At 31.1% G+C, this 18,195-nt stretch overlaps 1 protein-coding gene across 3 annotated transcripts in view; it reads left to right on the top strand.

Annotated features, from left to right (window-relative positions):
- LOC143065114 (uncharacterized) overlaps window positions 1–18,195 on the top strand; it is a 58,717-nt gene that overhangs the window by 14,291 nt on the left and 26,231 nt on the right. For 2 of the 3 annotated variants that reach the window (XM_076238475.1, XM_076238493.1), the window contains exons 7-19: window positions 3,052–3,102; window positions 5,106–5,360; window positions 6,049–6,231; window positions 6,671–6,921; window positions 7,364–8,207; window positions 8,659–8,840; window positions 10,214–10,288; window positions 10,777–10,994; window positions 11,805–11,979; window positions 12,946–13,171; window positions 15,773–15,882; window positions 17,395–17,621; window positions 17,996–18,163. In XM_076238475.1, the coding sequence (XP_076094590.1) occupies window positions 3,052–3,102; window positions 5,106–5,360; window positions 6,049–6,231; window positions 6,671–6,921; window positions 7,364–8,207; window positions 8,659–8,840; window positions 10,214–10,288; window positions 10,777–10,994; window positions 11,805–11,979; window positions 12,946–13,171; window positions 15,773–15,882; window positions 17,395–17,621; window positions 17,996–18,163 (2,965 nt within the window). The remainder of the gene's footprint in view (window positions 1–3,051; window positions 3,103–5,105; window positions 5,361–6,048; window positions 6,232–6,670; window positions 6,922–7,363; window positions 8,208–8,658; window positions 8,841–10,213; window positions 10,289–10,776; window positions 10,995–11,804; window positions 11,980–12,945; window positions 13,172–15,772; window positions 15,883–17,394; window positions 17,622–17,995; window positions 18,164–18,195) is intronic. The other variant, XM_076238485.1, reaches the window with a different exon arrangement.

The following is an 18,195-nucleotide window of genomic DNA, read 5'->3' as shown; positions in this document are numbered from 1 at the left end:
AAATAAACTAAGTTGTATCCCAATTGCCTCTAATACAACTTTCATCTTTTTTCACCTGCCTTATATCATATATAGCTTTTTAAGACCAAAAAGGAATAAAATAAGAAAAAAAATAGGTGTTAGTATTATAACCTTTATAAAATTGAGAATGGAAATGGGGAATGTGCCAAAGAGACAACAACCTGACCATAGAATAAAAAAACAACAGCAGAAGGTCACCAACAGGTCTTCAATGTAGCGAGAAATTCCCGCACCCGGAGGCGTACTTCAACTGGCCCCTAAACAAATATATACTAGTTCAGTGATAATGAACGCCATACTAATTTCCAAATTGTACACAAGAAACTAAAATTAAAATAATACAAGACTAACAAAGGCCAGAGGCTCATGACTTGGGACAGACGCAAAAATGCGGCGGGGTTAAACATGTTTGTGAGATCTCAACCCTCCCCCTATACCTCTAGCCAATGTAGAAAAGTAAACGCATAACAATACGCACATTAAAATTCAGTTCAAGAGAAGTCCGAGTCTGATGTCAGAAGATGTAACCAAAGAAAATAAACAAAATGACAATAATACATAAATAACAACAGACTACTTGCAGTTAACTGACATGCCAGCTCCAGACTTCAATTAAACTGACTGAAAGATTATGATTTCATCATATGAACATCAGGCACAATCCTTCCCGTTAGGGGTTTAGTATCATACCATCATAACATATATGGGAAGAACATAACTCGTGTCATGCCAACAACTGGTTTTTGAATAAATGTGTTTAGTTCCGATGCAAAGACCCTATAAGTGAATCAATATTAACGCCAAAATATGCAATCTTTAATGACCTGACAACAGTATCGTAACTATATCCCTTCTTAACAAGTCTATTTAAAGGTTTTGTTAGTTTTTGAGGTGAATACTGACACCTTTGTGCTTTATAAAGAATATTTCCATAAAAAATTGGATGTGAAATACCTGAACGTATAAGAAGTCTGCATGTTGAGCTATATTTACGAATGATGTCCTTATACCGATGATAAAATTTAGTAAATGTTTTGACTAGTTTGTGATATCGAAAACCCTGGTGTAATAATTTTTCAGTAATACATAAATTTCTCTCGTTAAAATCTAAAACATTGTAAAATACACGAGCGAATCGTACAAGTTGAGATATATAAACACCGTAAGATGGTCACCATCTAAAATGGATAATTAACGATAGGAAATGAAAAATCATCTCTTTTATCATAAATTTTAGTATTAAGCTTTCCGTTTATGTTATCATTTATAAGCAACAGTCCTCTATCATAATTACTTTTATAACATTGTTTGCAATGAAATACTGTGATTTCCCAGTTTGAAAAAGACAGAATATTTTACATCTCTGATGTCATACAACAATAGGATTTATATTGGTGTTGACTTTGCATCAAATTGAAATGTGAATGGGTCCTAATAGATATAGTTCCTTGTATGTTATACTTTTTTTTTTTTTTACTTTATTTCAAATGAAAAGCTCATGGTCAATGTAATAAAATGAATAACTCATCACAGTTTCAAATATAAAAAATTTTATGTCTTTTGTACGAATAATACTAATTTACTCATTTGCTCTGGATATTCATGAATCAGTGTGTTATTCGGTCAGTTTTGAATATTTGAATTCTTTGATTAGTAATTCTAAAGATATTCCAATGAACCTGTCATGCTAACACATTTTTCCTGTAGGATTTCTCATATAGGACTTGTTAAAATATCCCACATATATACATTATTGCAGCCGGAATAGATAGATCCCTCATTTTTAATCAGATCTCTTTTAACTTTGTATAAATGTTTAACTCATTAATACCTTGAATGAATTCAATGGTCAGAAAAGTCTGTTATTGAGGACCACATTTTTAGAGGGGATAAAAAAATCCAATATCAATTATTTTGGAGTGTTAGAAAATTGACATGTTCAATAGTTTTTTTTTCTCTCCTGCTGGTTTGAGAATCAAACAGTTAGATAGTCAATTTCTTTATTTGTTTTGGAAATAATTTTAAATTAGTTGTGATGATTTTTTTCATTGGAATCCCCTTAACAGGTGCTTTTTGTAATTTGAAAAACAAATTTCATAACTACATGTATCCTTGAGTGTCCAAACTTGGAAAAATTAACACCTTTAAAATGCTAATTCATAATGAAAATCTGAAGAAACTTATTACGTTATTACCTGTATTGACATTTGATTGTCACGTTTGATGACAATGCAACATTAAAACACATGTTTAATCTTCTTTAAAGCAGATGTTCAAATGTTAAGTTAGTCGTAAACGCTATTTAATGACATTTATTGTAAAGTAATTAAATGTCTTTATGTCTATGAAAATTTATAAAAAACAAGAACATGTTGGATGTTTGCCAATCAAGAGACCTAATGATGTAGAAGTTTAGTAACTATAGGTCAACATTCAGTCTTCAACAATGAGCAGAATTCATAATGTATGACTACTAGCTTATATCTTTAGCTAAATATTAACTTTTTGCCTTCACATCTAATATTTAAGATAAAATGTTACGTTGCAATAGGCAACATGTGTTTATGGTAAAACTTTGTTTGAATTTCACTTTTTTGCTCATTGACTATGAATCTACAAAAATCATTGAAATTGATAACTGAAAAGAATATAAATTGATTATTAAATTCTTTCAAAGAAAGGATTACAAATTAAAAGATCAATATGAATAAATAAGAAATAGATATATTAGATAAAACTTTTTCATTAGAAATATAGTGTCATTAAAATGATATTTTAAAAAGGATTATTTTACACACATCCTGGATAGTATTTTGTATTCTCATTTCATTGATATCTATATTACAGAAATTTTGATACTACTTCTGAATTTAAAAAAAAGAAGAAAAAACTGTACAGAATGCTCAGATAAGAAATTATGTCAATTATCACCTTGAAGGAGAGGTTTCTATAACTTCAATATTTTGTCCAGTTCCAAAAATACAAATATATATGCCTAACTAATCTTTATATTGATATGTATTTTCTTAGTTTACAAATAGCTGGTAAAACACTACGTAATGAGAATTTAGAAGCTTTAAGGTATTTTTTGAAACTTCTGAAAGAATCAGGATTGTAGATGTTATCTTCTAATTTATTCACATTTGGTACAAGGGATTTTCTTTACTAACACAAAGTTTTAGAGATACTAACATTAACACAGTCTTTGTTCACAGTATAACTGGATGCCAACAAATCTGTTCTTATATTTCTTCATTCTCAATTCTTTGGTATTGGTACTTACTTGCTCAGTCTTGTGAGACTTTAATAAAATATCAAATCTGCTCATTACACAGTTTTTGGTGGTGGAAATATTACACAGCTCATGTCACACAATATTGGTAAGGTGTGTTCATGTTTCTCCAACATTCACAGGTCAATAATTTGTTTTTAGAGAAACATGATTATTATATGTAATAAGATTAATGAAATTTACCTGTAATTTGAGTTACAGCAAATCAAGTCTAAAATAATTTCTTCAAATATCATAAAAAAATGATCTGACGGAAGGTACAAAGCCAAACCTGAAAGAAAACTTTTTGTTCTCATAAAAATCATCACTGACTTACATTAAAAAAAAAGGAGAAAAGTTATAACTATAATTAAAACTACACACTTTTTTTTAAAACTTTTTTCTTAAGTTCAGTCAAAAACACTAAATACACCACAGTGGAATTCCAAGGTATCTTGGTTGGCATAATCATTGATGATCAGTTCTCCTTGTATGAATGAACCAATGTGGATCGTCTTTGGATTGTTGTTTTTTTGTGTGTGTTTCCTTGACATGGTGTATAAGATATTGCAATTCCTTCCTTCAAATGGTAACTTATCCTGAATTCACTGAAGTATGTCTATCAGGATCATAGATGCATAGATCTTGTTGGTGTGCATGCTTCTGGAGATTGCAATGCTATCCCTCTTAGTGGATGTTTCTGTGTGGTTCCATCTTGTCAAATTGGTTATATGGCTGATGGTTCTTTCTGTCTACCCAAGTCTTGATGATAAATGACACTCGTTTATTTTAGGGAAGATTAGAACTTCTGCACATCTTACCAGTGTGGTCGTGGTTGTCTTCGTTAGTAGTGTCAAGTCACAGTTTTGAAGCCCTTTCCCCATCAAGGGTAATGAGAAAAGTAACCCCCCCCCAAAGGGACATTGAGAAATGCTCATCGGAAGAAATTATTTTATAGTTGTCTCAAAGTCCATGAAGAATATCTGTGGTTTTAGTTGTTGCTGTTTTGCAGTCTTTGGCAACTGCTCAGTTTGTAAGGTTTGTTTTGGGTTCAATTCTCATTATGATAAGATTGACAAGATAATGTTTTAACAAATCAATTGATGTGCATTAATTTAGATGGGTAGAATTAATTCTAGTGTTTTAATTATCAACAATTTATGATTGAGCTAGAAATAAAAAAAACACTTGATTTTTCTTAAGAGTTTTTGGAACATAAATTTTGATTGTATAAGATTGATTTGAAAAAGATTCAAAGTTAATTATTTTATTATTATACTAAAAATTATTTAAAAATATGTAAAATTCTTTTTTTTTTTAAATAACTTTATAATTGTTTTATTTTAAAAATGGTAATTTTTTTTCATAGCATCGTTATGATAAAGAGTAAATTATTGACTGCATTAATTTTACATGATAACATATACTGGTCTTGACATAAATCATTTGATTAACCTGTTATGAATTATGATATATATGTTTATTTACATACAGGGAAAGTTCAAATCAAAATGTGACGTTGCAAACAAGGATACCTTATATCCATATCCTTGAGAGCATGGAGATGTTTATAATATGTTTAGCAAACAGATAAATTGAATGAAGAATATAACTTGACTTTATTTTGAACAAAACTATTTACATATTCATGTAAAAAAATATTACTAACATTTCTTAAGCAGTTAAGAACTTGCATGTTGCCTCTAGTTTTAATGCTTTACTTTTTTGTATAATATAGACAAATCTTTTTTGTATAATATAGACAAATCTTTCATTGTGTCTTATCTAATGGAAGCCTGCTTCTTACTTGTAGCTTGCCTCCTGTTAATGTAGAATGGACTGTTATCCATTACCCTTTGAAACTCATCCATCCAAGCTGTAAACCAGTCTACCGTCAGGGAGCATTTATCACAAAATATGCAGATAATGGTCAGGTGATTGCTGTAGCAGCCAATCAGGAGAATCCTATGCATACAGGAGTGTTGTTTGCCTCCCCTCTTTGTGATACAGTACTTCCTGTCAGCCTTAATGGATGTGGGTCAAGAGATCCTTATTCCCAAACTGGAAGGTAATTTATTATAAAATTGAGAATGGAAATGGGGAATATGTCAAAGAGACAATAACCTGACAATCATGACCAAAAAGCAGATCAGTTCATTAAATACTGCATGTTTGTTGCAAATCACAAAATGGTATTACCCTAAACATGTATGAAATATTTGCCGCTGGACATTAAGCAACCAACAATCACCCTAAATTAAAATAATGATCTTATGCCCACAGATCTCACCATCTGTACCTTTATCATGTTTATCTGTTTGATTGTACTTCTGTCCAGTATCAGGTCTTAATTTTGGTTTTTGATAGGTTTCCAAGAATTTGTGGTTATATCAATTTTAAACTTATTACCCATGTTCATTATGATGTAAACTTTTTAAGATATATGCAAAGCTTTGGTATTGACCCAGTTTTAGCAGTTCAATGAACAGGAAAATATTATAGTATGAGTGGAGCATGGTGTCTTATGGTCACATATTATTTTTATTTTTATAGCACATATATTTTAAATTAGATTTAAAAGGTTTATGTAAAATAAAAGATAAATTTGTTATTCCAATTTTTAAAAAGATAATAAGTGTAACTGTCTTTTAATAAACAAAATGATTCGAACATGTTAGCGTGTTCTGGATATCAGTCATAATATCTATCAGATTATTTGGTCTGCTATCTCATTCTGTATAATTTTATCATTTTAGGAATTTCTGGGTGTCAGACATGGAATGGACATGTGACAGCCTCTTTTTAGCATGTTCTCTGATGAATGGCTGTGTGTGTTTATTAACTCGTCTAGGAGAACCTTTAGTCATACAGATAGTTGGAAAGTCACTAGACATGGGACCATCACACTTCTTACCATTGCATCCACTTCTTATGGTCAGGTAATTTGATGAAATGTTTTACTTAATATATATACTATAAATTCATTTATGTGCATGGATTTCATTTTTTGTACATTGAGGAAATTTGTATGATAATATAGAAACAAAAGTTATTCACATCTTCAAAATGGTTTAAAAAAATATATTTGTTTAGTTGAAATGTTCTATCTGAGGTATACAATGTATGCACTACATCTACCATGGTAGTTCATACATAAATATATGAAATGGAAAAATATTTCTGTAAATGAAAAAGAAATTGGCTCAAATGCATATATGATATATAGGTTCCACAAAGTAGAGAGATTCTTGTACACATTTATTTACAAAGATGTTTAGTTATTGAATAAATGAAGCTGTCTTGTTACCTGTTCAAGCGCTGTAGTTTTAGATTAGATATGTAATAAGATTGTCTTTTCAATCTCTTTTAAATTTTCAGGGGAGAAGAAGACCTAATTCATTCTAGTCCTAATGCACAGAAGTTTTCCATATCCACACATCCTAGTCTCCCTATCATCCTTTTCTCTGATGGTTTCATGGTTACTGTGGTCCAGTTCAGAGCAGAAGTCACTTGTCTGAGGATGATGAAGAAGTTTGTCTTGACATCTGCTAAACATCTAAAAGAAATTTCTGAAATGGCTAACCTTGATGTGACCTTGACAGAAGCTTTCAAACTGCCATCAGAGAGAGGTAGTACATTTATATTTTGGTATTCTAATTATGTGCCTTTAAACATACCTCAGAAATCAATAATTTACAAAACTTTCGTAGTGTTTACATGATTAAGGAGAATTTTTCTTCAATAGATTTAATATAGTGACATATTTTCATAAAATACCATAAATTGGGACAATTAGTAAGTTAAAGTTAGACCATTGTCATAATTTGGCACTTAAAAGGAAAGTGTCAAAATTAAATGAATAAAATCAAGATATCAACTAAACTGTTACAATGTGTTAAAAACCAAAGTTTGGGTGATCAGTTGCTTATATTATATAAAATATATTTTGGTTTAGCACAGTTTATACATATTCATGCTAACCATCCAATCTTTGTACATTTATTTCTGTACATTTTAGAATTTAGGATCTCAATGAAAAATTTAGTTACATCATATATATTTCTTTTGAAGATGAAGCATCAGCAAGGTCAGCTGGAAGAAGACGTCTTTTTCAATTTGAGGAAGATTATGGAAATGAACATGAAAGTGAAACAAGTTTTCTAGAAGAAAATGATATAGCATTTAGAGGAATGAATGCTGGGAAAATCGAGTTTTCTGAAGGTGGATTTTTAGCCCTTGATTCTGGTGATTTCACAGGTCTGACCAGACCAGAAATGTTGTTAAAGCACATGGAACTAGCTGAAAGTGCTTTGTTTTCGTCATGGAAGTTAGCCACTTCCTATACTGATGCATGGACTTCAGATATTGACAAAGTTTCAAAACAGATTGCTCATAATTTTACAAAATTGTTTACTATCCTGTTAGAATGTCGGGATATTGATCATATACTGTCTCATCGAAGAAATTCTTCTGTTGCTGCTCAAAATCCTCGACTTTTTAGTGTAGTAACAACATACAAACGTGCCATGGAATTACTTCGATTTGATATTGTAAATAAACACTTACTTCCTGTCTCGTTAAAGTTATCATATGAGACGGTCAATTTAGTCTTGACCAGTACAGAGTTACAACAAACAGACCCTCGTCTAAAGACACTGTCTGGATGTTATGCTTTATTGAAATTCACTGAAGAAATGTTGAACAAGGTATACACATGGAGTCATCACGATGAAATATACACCGGTCTTCCCCTAGAATCTCGATCTGATCAAAGGCATGCTTATGAACCAGCAGTTTTAAGAAACTTGTCTCCTAGATCACGACCTGTAACAAATGAAGTAGACTATTCTAACTTAGAGCAGATTACAGGAGTTGTTTCCCCTCGGCCTGGAAAATTACAGCAGCCGGGAAAAAAGTATGCAAAATTGACAGTTTGTTAAACCATGATTTGAAGAACTTAAAACTATTATCATTATATTTAAAATATTTTCTTATAACTGATACAAATTCTTTGGAATGAACAAAATTATTTCTGGTTGCTAAATGTATGTATGGTATTAATATATCAAAGCATTTGTTCTTTTTCATTATTAAGAATATAATATGGCCTTCTTTGAATATAAATATATTGAATTAGAAAAATTGGCTCTATGTTTGTGTTGGAAATGATTTTATTGTTTGAATTACATAGAAACAAATAATTATTTGATTATTAACAAAAAAATATGTGAGATATGACATACAAATAAGTTGTTTTTCCTTTGTTAAAATCAATTTTGTGTAATCATCAATGCAATGAATACAAGTGGAGTTTTCATGTTACTACACAACAATGTATAATAATAACCTATTTTATTTTTTACCAGACTATGTGGTAGCTGGAAGTTATTGTATAGATCTCTAACACACTACCAGAAGCACATTCAGCAGCAACCCACCAATGATAAGGAGCAAGAACAGTTAATGAACTTAATGTTTGCTGTTGAACAGAACATACGACAAAGTGATGGCAGTGTACCTATACAACCATCTCCTAGAATCACACAAGGTAAAAAAAATATTTCTAACCTGTTGACCCTTTCAAAGTTGAATTTCTTTGTACCTTGATTACATTTCTTCTGAATCATAGTTTCATGCCAGGATTTCAATACTTGTTTTATACTTCTTTCTCAGTGAAGGTGGCATACTTGAACTATCTTTAGAATATTTTTGTATTTCATTTTATTGTCTTCAGCATAAATAAAACGTTGGTTTTCTCTTCTTGAAATGTTTCAAAATTTTATAGCTTACTATGGGGTATTGGTTTTGTTCATTGTTGAAGAAAATTTGGTTATTATACTATAGTTAACTTCATCCACATGCTTTGGTCTTGGGTGGATAGTTGTTTCATGGCCTAATCATTATTACAACAATGTACAAACATATATATATGACAGACAGCAACCATCAGCTACAATTTGATTACAGGTTACTTGCTTAGGACAGGTACATAAAGAATAAGGTGGGGTTTAAACATTATTAATTAAATTTGAAGAATGAGGACATGTTGGGTGGTATCAGAAATTTTGCCTGGCAACAGACCAATTGTGGACCCCTCCTTGAAAGGATTAGTTCTTTAAAGTGTTTAGAAGATTCTGCTAGACATAACGTTTCATATTTTTGTTAAAGTTTTATTTTGTTACATATGAATATTCCTAATGCTGATATTTTCCATGTACATCCAAATCTGGTAGTGTCTTGTAATGTGTTAAAAGATATTTTGTAATACTGTAGACTAAAAGAAAAAGCATACATTCTGGCTATGCTAATACATATACATACTAGATTTTTTACGTCATATATTTATTTATATAGAGTTTTTAAATCAGACCTGGCCAGTTCCTGCTAATTTGGACTGTGTTGAAGAATTTATACTTATTTGTAAGACTTTATTATATTTTTTTGGGTTATATGAGGTTTGGTACCAAGAAGATTCACATCTGCACAAGCACAATTTAAGTTTTCTTGTTGAACATTTGATGTATACTTCACACACAGGTTTGGGTATTGGCTATCATGATTATGGTTATGTACTTGTGTGCTCAGCATTCCCCTCTTAACATTAAGATTGTAGTAGCAAAATAAACAATAAACCATGTAAGATAGGACCATACTTCATATATAAATAAGAGTTTAAAAGAAGCAATGGCAGATCAAAATATGACAATTGTATATTATACAGAGTAATTCTGTTAAGATGGTATTGGATTTAGTTACATCATAAATGTTCTTGATTTGATGAATTTCAGAACTATTAGTACATGTGTATCTGTTGAAGGAAATGTTTGACCAATATTTAAATGTCATTTGACCATCTAGGTCAGGCTGTCGTACAGAGAATATGTGTAATAATATGCTCTTCTTAATGATTGTTTTTCACAGGTGAACATTTTAGTCTTGGTGGGAAGCATACAATGGCTATAGATGCCTGGAGAGAGGAACTGCAAAAATTATCAGGTAATAAAGTCTATTATCAGGTAAAGGATATCTGATATCATAGCGTCCAACTGTCAAGTTTGTATGTGTTTATGCAAATATTTTATCACAAATAAACAGCAAGATTCCTAGTGACATAGTAACCTACTTTTCTAGTGAACCTTATTTCCCTCTAGATCTGTAAATATTAAAGGCCAAATCAAAATATTTGTTGTTTTAATGGACCCCCACGGAACTGAAACATTGTTGTCAGTAAAAAACTTAAGAAACTTTTCTAAACCTCAAAAATCTGTATATAATCAAAAATAAATTATTTACATAAAATCTTCTTGCAAGAAAAGGAATAGTTTCCACTGGAAGGTAGTCATATCTTAAGTTTATTTTTATAAAAAGAAATTGACAATGGAATGACCCTCAATGCACTTAAATTTATAAAAATGAAAATGTACTTAGACCTTGAAGTACATGTGCATAAAACTTTATTGATAAGAATGAAAATATAATTTCAGAACAACCTGAAGATATTGAAAAGAAAAGTCAAGTTCTGCATGCTGTGTTATACACACATTTACTGAAGGATCAGCTGTTGAAGGCCATTGATTTCGTAGATGAACTGATTATACATTCTAATGTGATGTCCACACAACAACTACGACTTCCACATTCTAAACCTGGTGTTGAGAAACCCTCATTGATGACACTAGTTACAGATACTATCAAATCACAGGTATGTCCGCTATTTTAAACCTGGTGTAGAAAAACCCTCACTGATGACACTTGTTACAAATACTATCAATAAAAGATTAAAGTTTATTATAGGTTTTATTTTGCCAATATAATTTTTCAGTTCATTGTTTGATATACTCTATCTCTACTAAATACTAATGCAGTCTTATTTTATGTATTGCATTGAAATTCAATTCTTGAGTTTATAAATTTTCCTCATAAAAGTAATGTAACTCAGTAAGTATTCCAGTTACCATCATGATAAAATTATTTATGGTGGTACATAACACTACAGGGAGATAACTCTTTAAAAAACAGCTGAACAATTTAATCACATTATACTGTAAAGGAAATATCTAGCTTTCAATGATCAAAATTAGTGTTATATGTGTGTGTGGTTCAAGTTTTTGGAAATTTTTTATCTTTTTTCTTTTTGTCAAAGGGTCAAAGTGAGTATGGAAATTAAATGAGGGCTATTCCAGAAAAAAATGTATGGGGGGGGGATTGGAAGGCAGTTTTTGTCAGCACCCGCCACCCAGACAATTGTAATTGAGTATTATAGTGCATTATGGTGTGAAAAGTCGCTCTGATTCCCATCACCCATGTATTATTAATATAATGTGCCTTCCAACCCCCCCATACATTTTTTTTCTGGAATAGCCCTGAGCCAAATTAATTTTAAGTCCTTGTTTTTGGTACCACCTTTATAACAATTAAATTATTAGGCTGGCATCAATTAGTTGAAATATTTAGTAATCTATCACCACTTCCTGTTTTATCTTTAAACAATTTTACTCTGTTTATGTTACAGCTTACAGGTAACCAGTCTATGGTACCATGTATCCGTGACAAGGCTGTAAGACAGTTAGTACAGAGTATGGCACGTTTTATGTCATCCTATTTCTGTAACCAGCCAGTCTACATCTTACCACCACATAGTGCTCAGCCTCTACCATGTATACATTTAGGCAATGGTAAACAGAAAAGTAAGTATACTACATTCAATGTTAAGTCAGATCGTTTCATTGTTGTTTGTGAAATATTCAACGCATTGTTTTTGATATAAATAAAAGGGCACACAGCTAAATCAAGAACAACTTAAATACATTTTTTCATGTATCTCTCATGTTTAAAAGAGTTAAACAAAAAAATGACTTAATGCACATGTTTGCACAGCATAACCAAAATCTTTGTATTAACATCCTTTTAAATAAACTAGTAAATTTTTTGATTGAAAATTACTTCAAAATATATATTAAGTTTGATTAATTGTAAAAGTAGTGGAACATACAATATTTCAGATGTAATAATGGAATTATATACATGTTAGCAAATCTATCTTAATTGCACTCTGTTATAAAGGTATCTGTTTTCAAAGCAGTCAAAAACTTATTTGAGTTTTTCATGTATAAATGAACCAAAATGATATGCATGTTGAGTCTCACTACATTTTGATAGTTTAAATTTTTTTACAAAGTGCATGTTAAATTGAAGAAAATTTCATGTATTCATGAAATCTTGATGGTATGTAGCATGTTGATAGAAAATAAAGCTTAGTGGTAAATAATTATAAAAACACATTTATACCACTGAGAAAATAACTACCATTCTTCTTGGGGTTATGTTAACATTGGGTTGCTGTTTTAATGATGAATTTCCAACATTTGAATAAATAGTTATTCATATTCAATATTTTAGTTTTAGAGCAGAAATGTCTATGTTTTCTTATTATTTAACTTATATTTGTATTATTATGACAGGTGCCACAGATGGAGCAAAATCTGCTTACTGTTTTGGAGCTGATGAAATGATCTCCTGTTTTTTAGTGGGGTTCATGTTGCTCAGTCTTTAGTAAGCTGTGTTTTGTATACTGTTGTTTGTCTTTAGGTCTGTAGTTTATTTTGAACTTTTAAGTTAATATCCCTTTGATGTATTTTGTCACTCTTTTACAGATAACAGAATAATTCCCAAATATCATGAGGATATAAACAATGTGATATCTAAGGAAGGTTTAAGTAGGACCTGGACCACAGACAGAGCTATGGAGTACCTGTTGTTAAGTGGACTATTATGTGAGGCCACATGGTTTGCTGATAAGATGGGCGATTGGAAGGCAGGACTACTTCTGTCTGTGGCTTGTATCAATCACAGAATTATGTCTCCAAAACTATACAAAAAGTAAGTAAAAGTCTTTAAGGAACATCTGATAAGATGGGGGATTGGAAGGCAGAACTACTTCTATCTGTGGTATGTATCAATCATAAAATCATGTCTCCAAAACTTTACAAAAAGTAAGTTATAATCTGTAAGGAACCCCTGATAAGATGGGGAATTGGAAGGCAGGACTTCTTCTATCTGTGGCATGTATCAGTCACAGAATTATGTCCCCAAAACTATACAAAAAGTAAGTTAAAGTCTTTAAGGAATACCTTTTAATTTTTTAATGTAGCTGTCATATTTTGATATTTACGTATTTACCCCAAAAAAATCCATCTTGTTTACATTAGAGTAAAATGTGAGAAATAGTAGTAAAAAAGAAATTTGCAAAGGAAATGGGTGTCTATTTTTCTTTATAAAGTTATATATGGAAGTTAAAACCTTAGTGAATAGTTTTTGTGTTGTAGTTTGTACAATAAAACTACTTCATTGTCCTTTTTTTTTCAATTAATCCCAAGTACTGAAATACATCAGATTGATAATTTGTGTATTTATATCAGAAGCTAGTAAGTTTATAACTACCTCTTTTTATACGACCGCAAAAATTTTAATTTTTTGGTCGTATATTGCTATCACGTTGGCGTCGTCATCGTCGTCCTGCATCGTCTTGCGTCGTCGTCGTCGGCCGAATACTTTTAGTTTTCGCACTCTAACTTTAGTAAAAGTGAATAGAAATCAATGAAATTTTAACATAAGGTTTATGACCACAAAAGGAAGGTTGGGATTGATTTTGGGAGTTTTGGTCCCAACATTTTAGGAATTAGCGGCCAAAAAGGGCCCAAATAAGCATTTTCTTGGTTTTCGCACTATAACTTTAGTTTAAGTGAATAGAAATCTATGAAATTTTGACACAAGGTTTATGACCACAAAAGGACGGTTGGGATTGTCTTTGGGAGTTTTGGTTCCAACAGTTTAGGAATTAAGGGCAAAAAAAGGGCCCAAATAAGCATTATTCTTGGTTTTCGCACAATAACTTTAGTATAAGTAAATAGAAATCAATGAAATTTAAACACAAAGTTTATGACCACAAAAAGAAGGTTGGGATTGATTTTTGGAGTTGAGGTCACAACAGTTTATGAATTAGGGGCCAAAAAAGGGGCCCAAATAAGCATTATTTTTGGTTTTTGCACCATAACTTTAGTATAAGTAAATAGAAATCTATGAAATTTAAACACAAGGTTTATGACCATAAAAGGAAGGTTGGGTTTGATTTTGGGAGTTTTGGTCCCAACAGTTTAGGAATAAGGGGCCCAAAGGGTCCAAAATTGAACTTTGTGTGATTTCATCAAAAATTGAATAATTGGGGTTCTTTGATATGCCGAATCTAACTATGTATGTAGATTCTTAATTTTTGGTCCCGTTTTCAAATTGGTCTACATTAAGGTCCAAAGGGTCCAAAATTAAACTTTAGTTTGATTTTAACAAAAATTGAATCCGTGGGGTTCTTTGATATGCTGAATTTAAAAATGTACTTAGATTTTTAATTATTGGCCTAGTTTTCAAGTTGGTCCAAATGGGGGTCCAAAATTAAACTTTGTTTGATTTCATCAAAAATTGAATAAATGGGTTCTTTGATATGCCAAATCTAACTGTGTATGTAGATTCTTAATTTTTGGTCCAGTTTTCAAATTGGTCTACATTAAGGTCCAAAGGGTCCAAAATTAAACTAAGTTTGATTTTAACAAAAATTAAATTCTTGGGCTTATTTGATATGCTTTGTCTAAACATGTACTTTGATTTTTGATTATGGGTCCAGTTTTCAAGTTGGTTTAAATCAGGATTCCATATCAAGTATTGTGCAATAGCAAGAAATTTTCAATTGCACAGTATTGCACAATAGCAAGAAATATCTAATTGCACAATATTGTGCAATAGCAATTAATTTTCAATTGGAGTTATCTTTCTTTGTATAGAATAGTAGTTGATAATATATGTTGGAAATTTTCCAGACATGACTATGATGTCATTTTCTATTTTTATTTACCAATAACTTTATGTAAATAACTTCATTGGAAATTTGCCAATATAAAATGTTACTGATGAAGTTTTTTTTTCCTTATCTTATCTAAAATATTTTTAGATAATATATGTTGGAAATTTGCCAGACATGACTGTGATGTCATTTTCTATTTTTATTTGCCAATAACTTTATGTAAATAACTTCATTGGAAATTTGCCAATATAAAATGTTGCTGATGAAGCTTTTTTTCCTTATCTTTTCTAAAATGTTTTTAGATAATGTATGTTGGAAATTTGCCAGACATGACTATCATGTCATTTTCTATTTTTATAATTTTCTGATGTATTTAAATGAGTGTTTATGGTTGCAAAGTCCATTTAAAATTTGAATTGAGATGATGATGATGGAGTGGCTTGACATTTGTTTTGTGTAAAAAACCCATATAATGTCAAAAATTTGATCACAATCCAAATTCAGAGCTGTATCACGCTTAAATGTTTTGTCAATACCTGCCCCAACTGTTCAGGGATCGACCTCTGCGGTTGTATAAAGCTGCGCCCTGCGGAGCACCTGGTTCTTACTTATATATCTAAATATTACAGGAAAAAGAGGCCTTTAATGTTACCAGATAACCTTTCTCCAGGTGCTATACTACAAGACAAGCTAGAAGCTTTAATCCATCTAGATAAAGTCTCTCAGGAACAAAAACAGGGTTAGTATTCAGGACATCACATCTAGTCAAACCTTGTTGTTTTCTACGTATACCTACTAATAAAAATTAAAAGAATTTTTACATTCCTAGTAAAATATCTTTTTTGTTCAATACATTTTTCTTTTTTATCAAACTCACTTGAATTGAAATTTTGAAATACTGTTCAAAGTAAAAGTACCTTTGAAAGGGGAAAACTGAAGTTTTATTTAAGAAATAATTCATGGAAGCCATAGATTGTTGGAAATTCTAACATGACGTCCTTCAAACGCTTTGAGTACACACCCGTGGTAAAATATGAATATATTGCATGGGCTGTTCCGATCGTACTCCCACGTCATATGCTTTTTCATGAATGAGCTTACCGACGTCATAGAACGATAACGTCAGAATATAAGCATTTTACGGGAAAATACACGCTTGTGAAAGCGAAAATCATCACAACAAGGAAACGTAAACAAACATGCAAAAATGTGCTATATAAGCCATTAATTGTATCCATATAAAACAAAAAAGTAAAGTTACAATTTACAATCATCAAAACCTATCTAAATACGTTATTGTAAATAGTTTAAGCATGTCATTTATTAAATTTGCTCTGTTCTTTTACGACAATTTAAAAGTGCGTTTATTTATGGGAACGGCAAATAATGCCTTCACCTAGGGCGCTTCGATCCAAAAGAATTGCCGTATTTGTCCTATTAGAATCGAAATAATTAATGGGGGCTTGAATATATCGTGATTTTACCACGGGTTGTCCCTTTATGCCGATATTTTACCCCTCGCTATCGCTCAGGGGTAAAATATTTTGCATAAAGGGCCAACCCGTGGTAAAATCACGATATATTCAAGCCCCCATGAATTATTTCTTAATTTACACACGGCCCAGGTCATGTGTAAATTTTCAACAATCTATGGCTTCCATGAATTATTTCAATTCTAATAAGACAAATATGGTCATTAAAAACCAGAAGCAAGGGTGGGTATACTTAGTTTGTGGCTGTTCTTTTTTACTCAAGACCTACCTCAAAAATCAATTTTAATGCAATATTATACCAATTTCGATAGTTCACATAACAGGAAACAATCCGGCAACTCTGGCATTTTCATTTGTATGACGTCATGTTTTGAAATGACTTAAATGCGCCAAAAACATTAATAGACGTTCGCAGAATTATATTTTATTTTTATTTTTATTTTGTTGATTTCCCCGAGCTCTTGTGCATTACTTCTTTTTATTATGCATCCGAATTAGAATAAAAGTTATTTTGTCTTTTTTTAATTTCAATTTTTAAAACAATAAAATCAGCAAAGGGCTTGTAAATAGGTTCCAATACATATGGATTTACTTGGGAAGTATAATGTAACAGCCATTATCATGTATATCTCTGAGTCTGCGCTAAGTATAGATATATCGAGAATTTTATCACGGTGTTGTTTACAAAGCGAAAAAAGCATGTCATATTAGAATATATCTTTGAAATGTATTTATGATTATTATATTATTAATTTCAGATTTTATTCCCATTAACAATGAGACCAATATTGTACAGTTAACAAAAACGATGGAAGATTTACTAAAGGCTGGTGTAATCGGTGGAGTGGAGATCATGCCTTGGCTGCTGTCTAGTTTGGTTGAGCGATTAAAGAATACAGTCTCTCGTCTACACCCCTTAGTACCTCAGGGATTCTACCTACCATCACCTCCTCTGTATTGTCCTCAGCCATCAGATACATCAGAGGTAATACAGAGATATAAAAGATAAAATAGTAAATAGAAAAAGGAAATGGCATTGAATTCATTTTCATAGTTTATTGGTCACTGTTATGTATTGTCAGTAAGGACTGTTTTTCAGATATTGTTTATAAAAGCTTAGCTGAATGGGGTGTATAGAATGATTGTAAGGTGTAAATGGGTATATGACCAGGTTATCTTACCTTAATGTCATTGTCATGGATCATTGTTAATGTCAATTTGCTTTTATTTACCTGTATTATCTTTTTAAGACATTGATATTCAAAACATTTAACATAAAATTAAATCATAATTCAATTTTTTACTTTTAGAAGTTATCTCCAAGAGAGTAATAAATATTTGATGAATATGTTATTTCAGGAAAAGCCTTCATCTGAAGTAGATATGGAGAAGAAATTAAGATTTGAGATATCGTCAATGGTTCAATTGATACTTGTCATACTTAATGCTTCTCATGTCTCCCTACCAGCCACAAGGTGGTACGTTCAACAGCTTGTTAAAGTACAGGAAAAGGCTGCACAGTTTAAGGTTTGTGTTTAAAATTTATCTATAAATCATCT

This window comes from Mytilus galloprovincialis, chromosome 1 (assembly GCF_965363235.1).
Source record: "Mytilus galloprovincialis chromosome 1, xbMytGall1.hap1.1, whole genome shotgun sequence".
NCBI classification, from domain to species: domain Eukaryota; kingdom Metazoa; phylum Mollusca; class Bivalvia; order Mytilida; family Mytilidae; genus Mytilus; species Mytilus galloprovincialis.
Note: the sequence above shows the minus strand (reverse complement) of the source record. Positions and strands in the feature narration are given on the sequence as shown.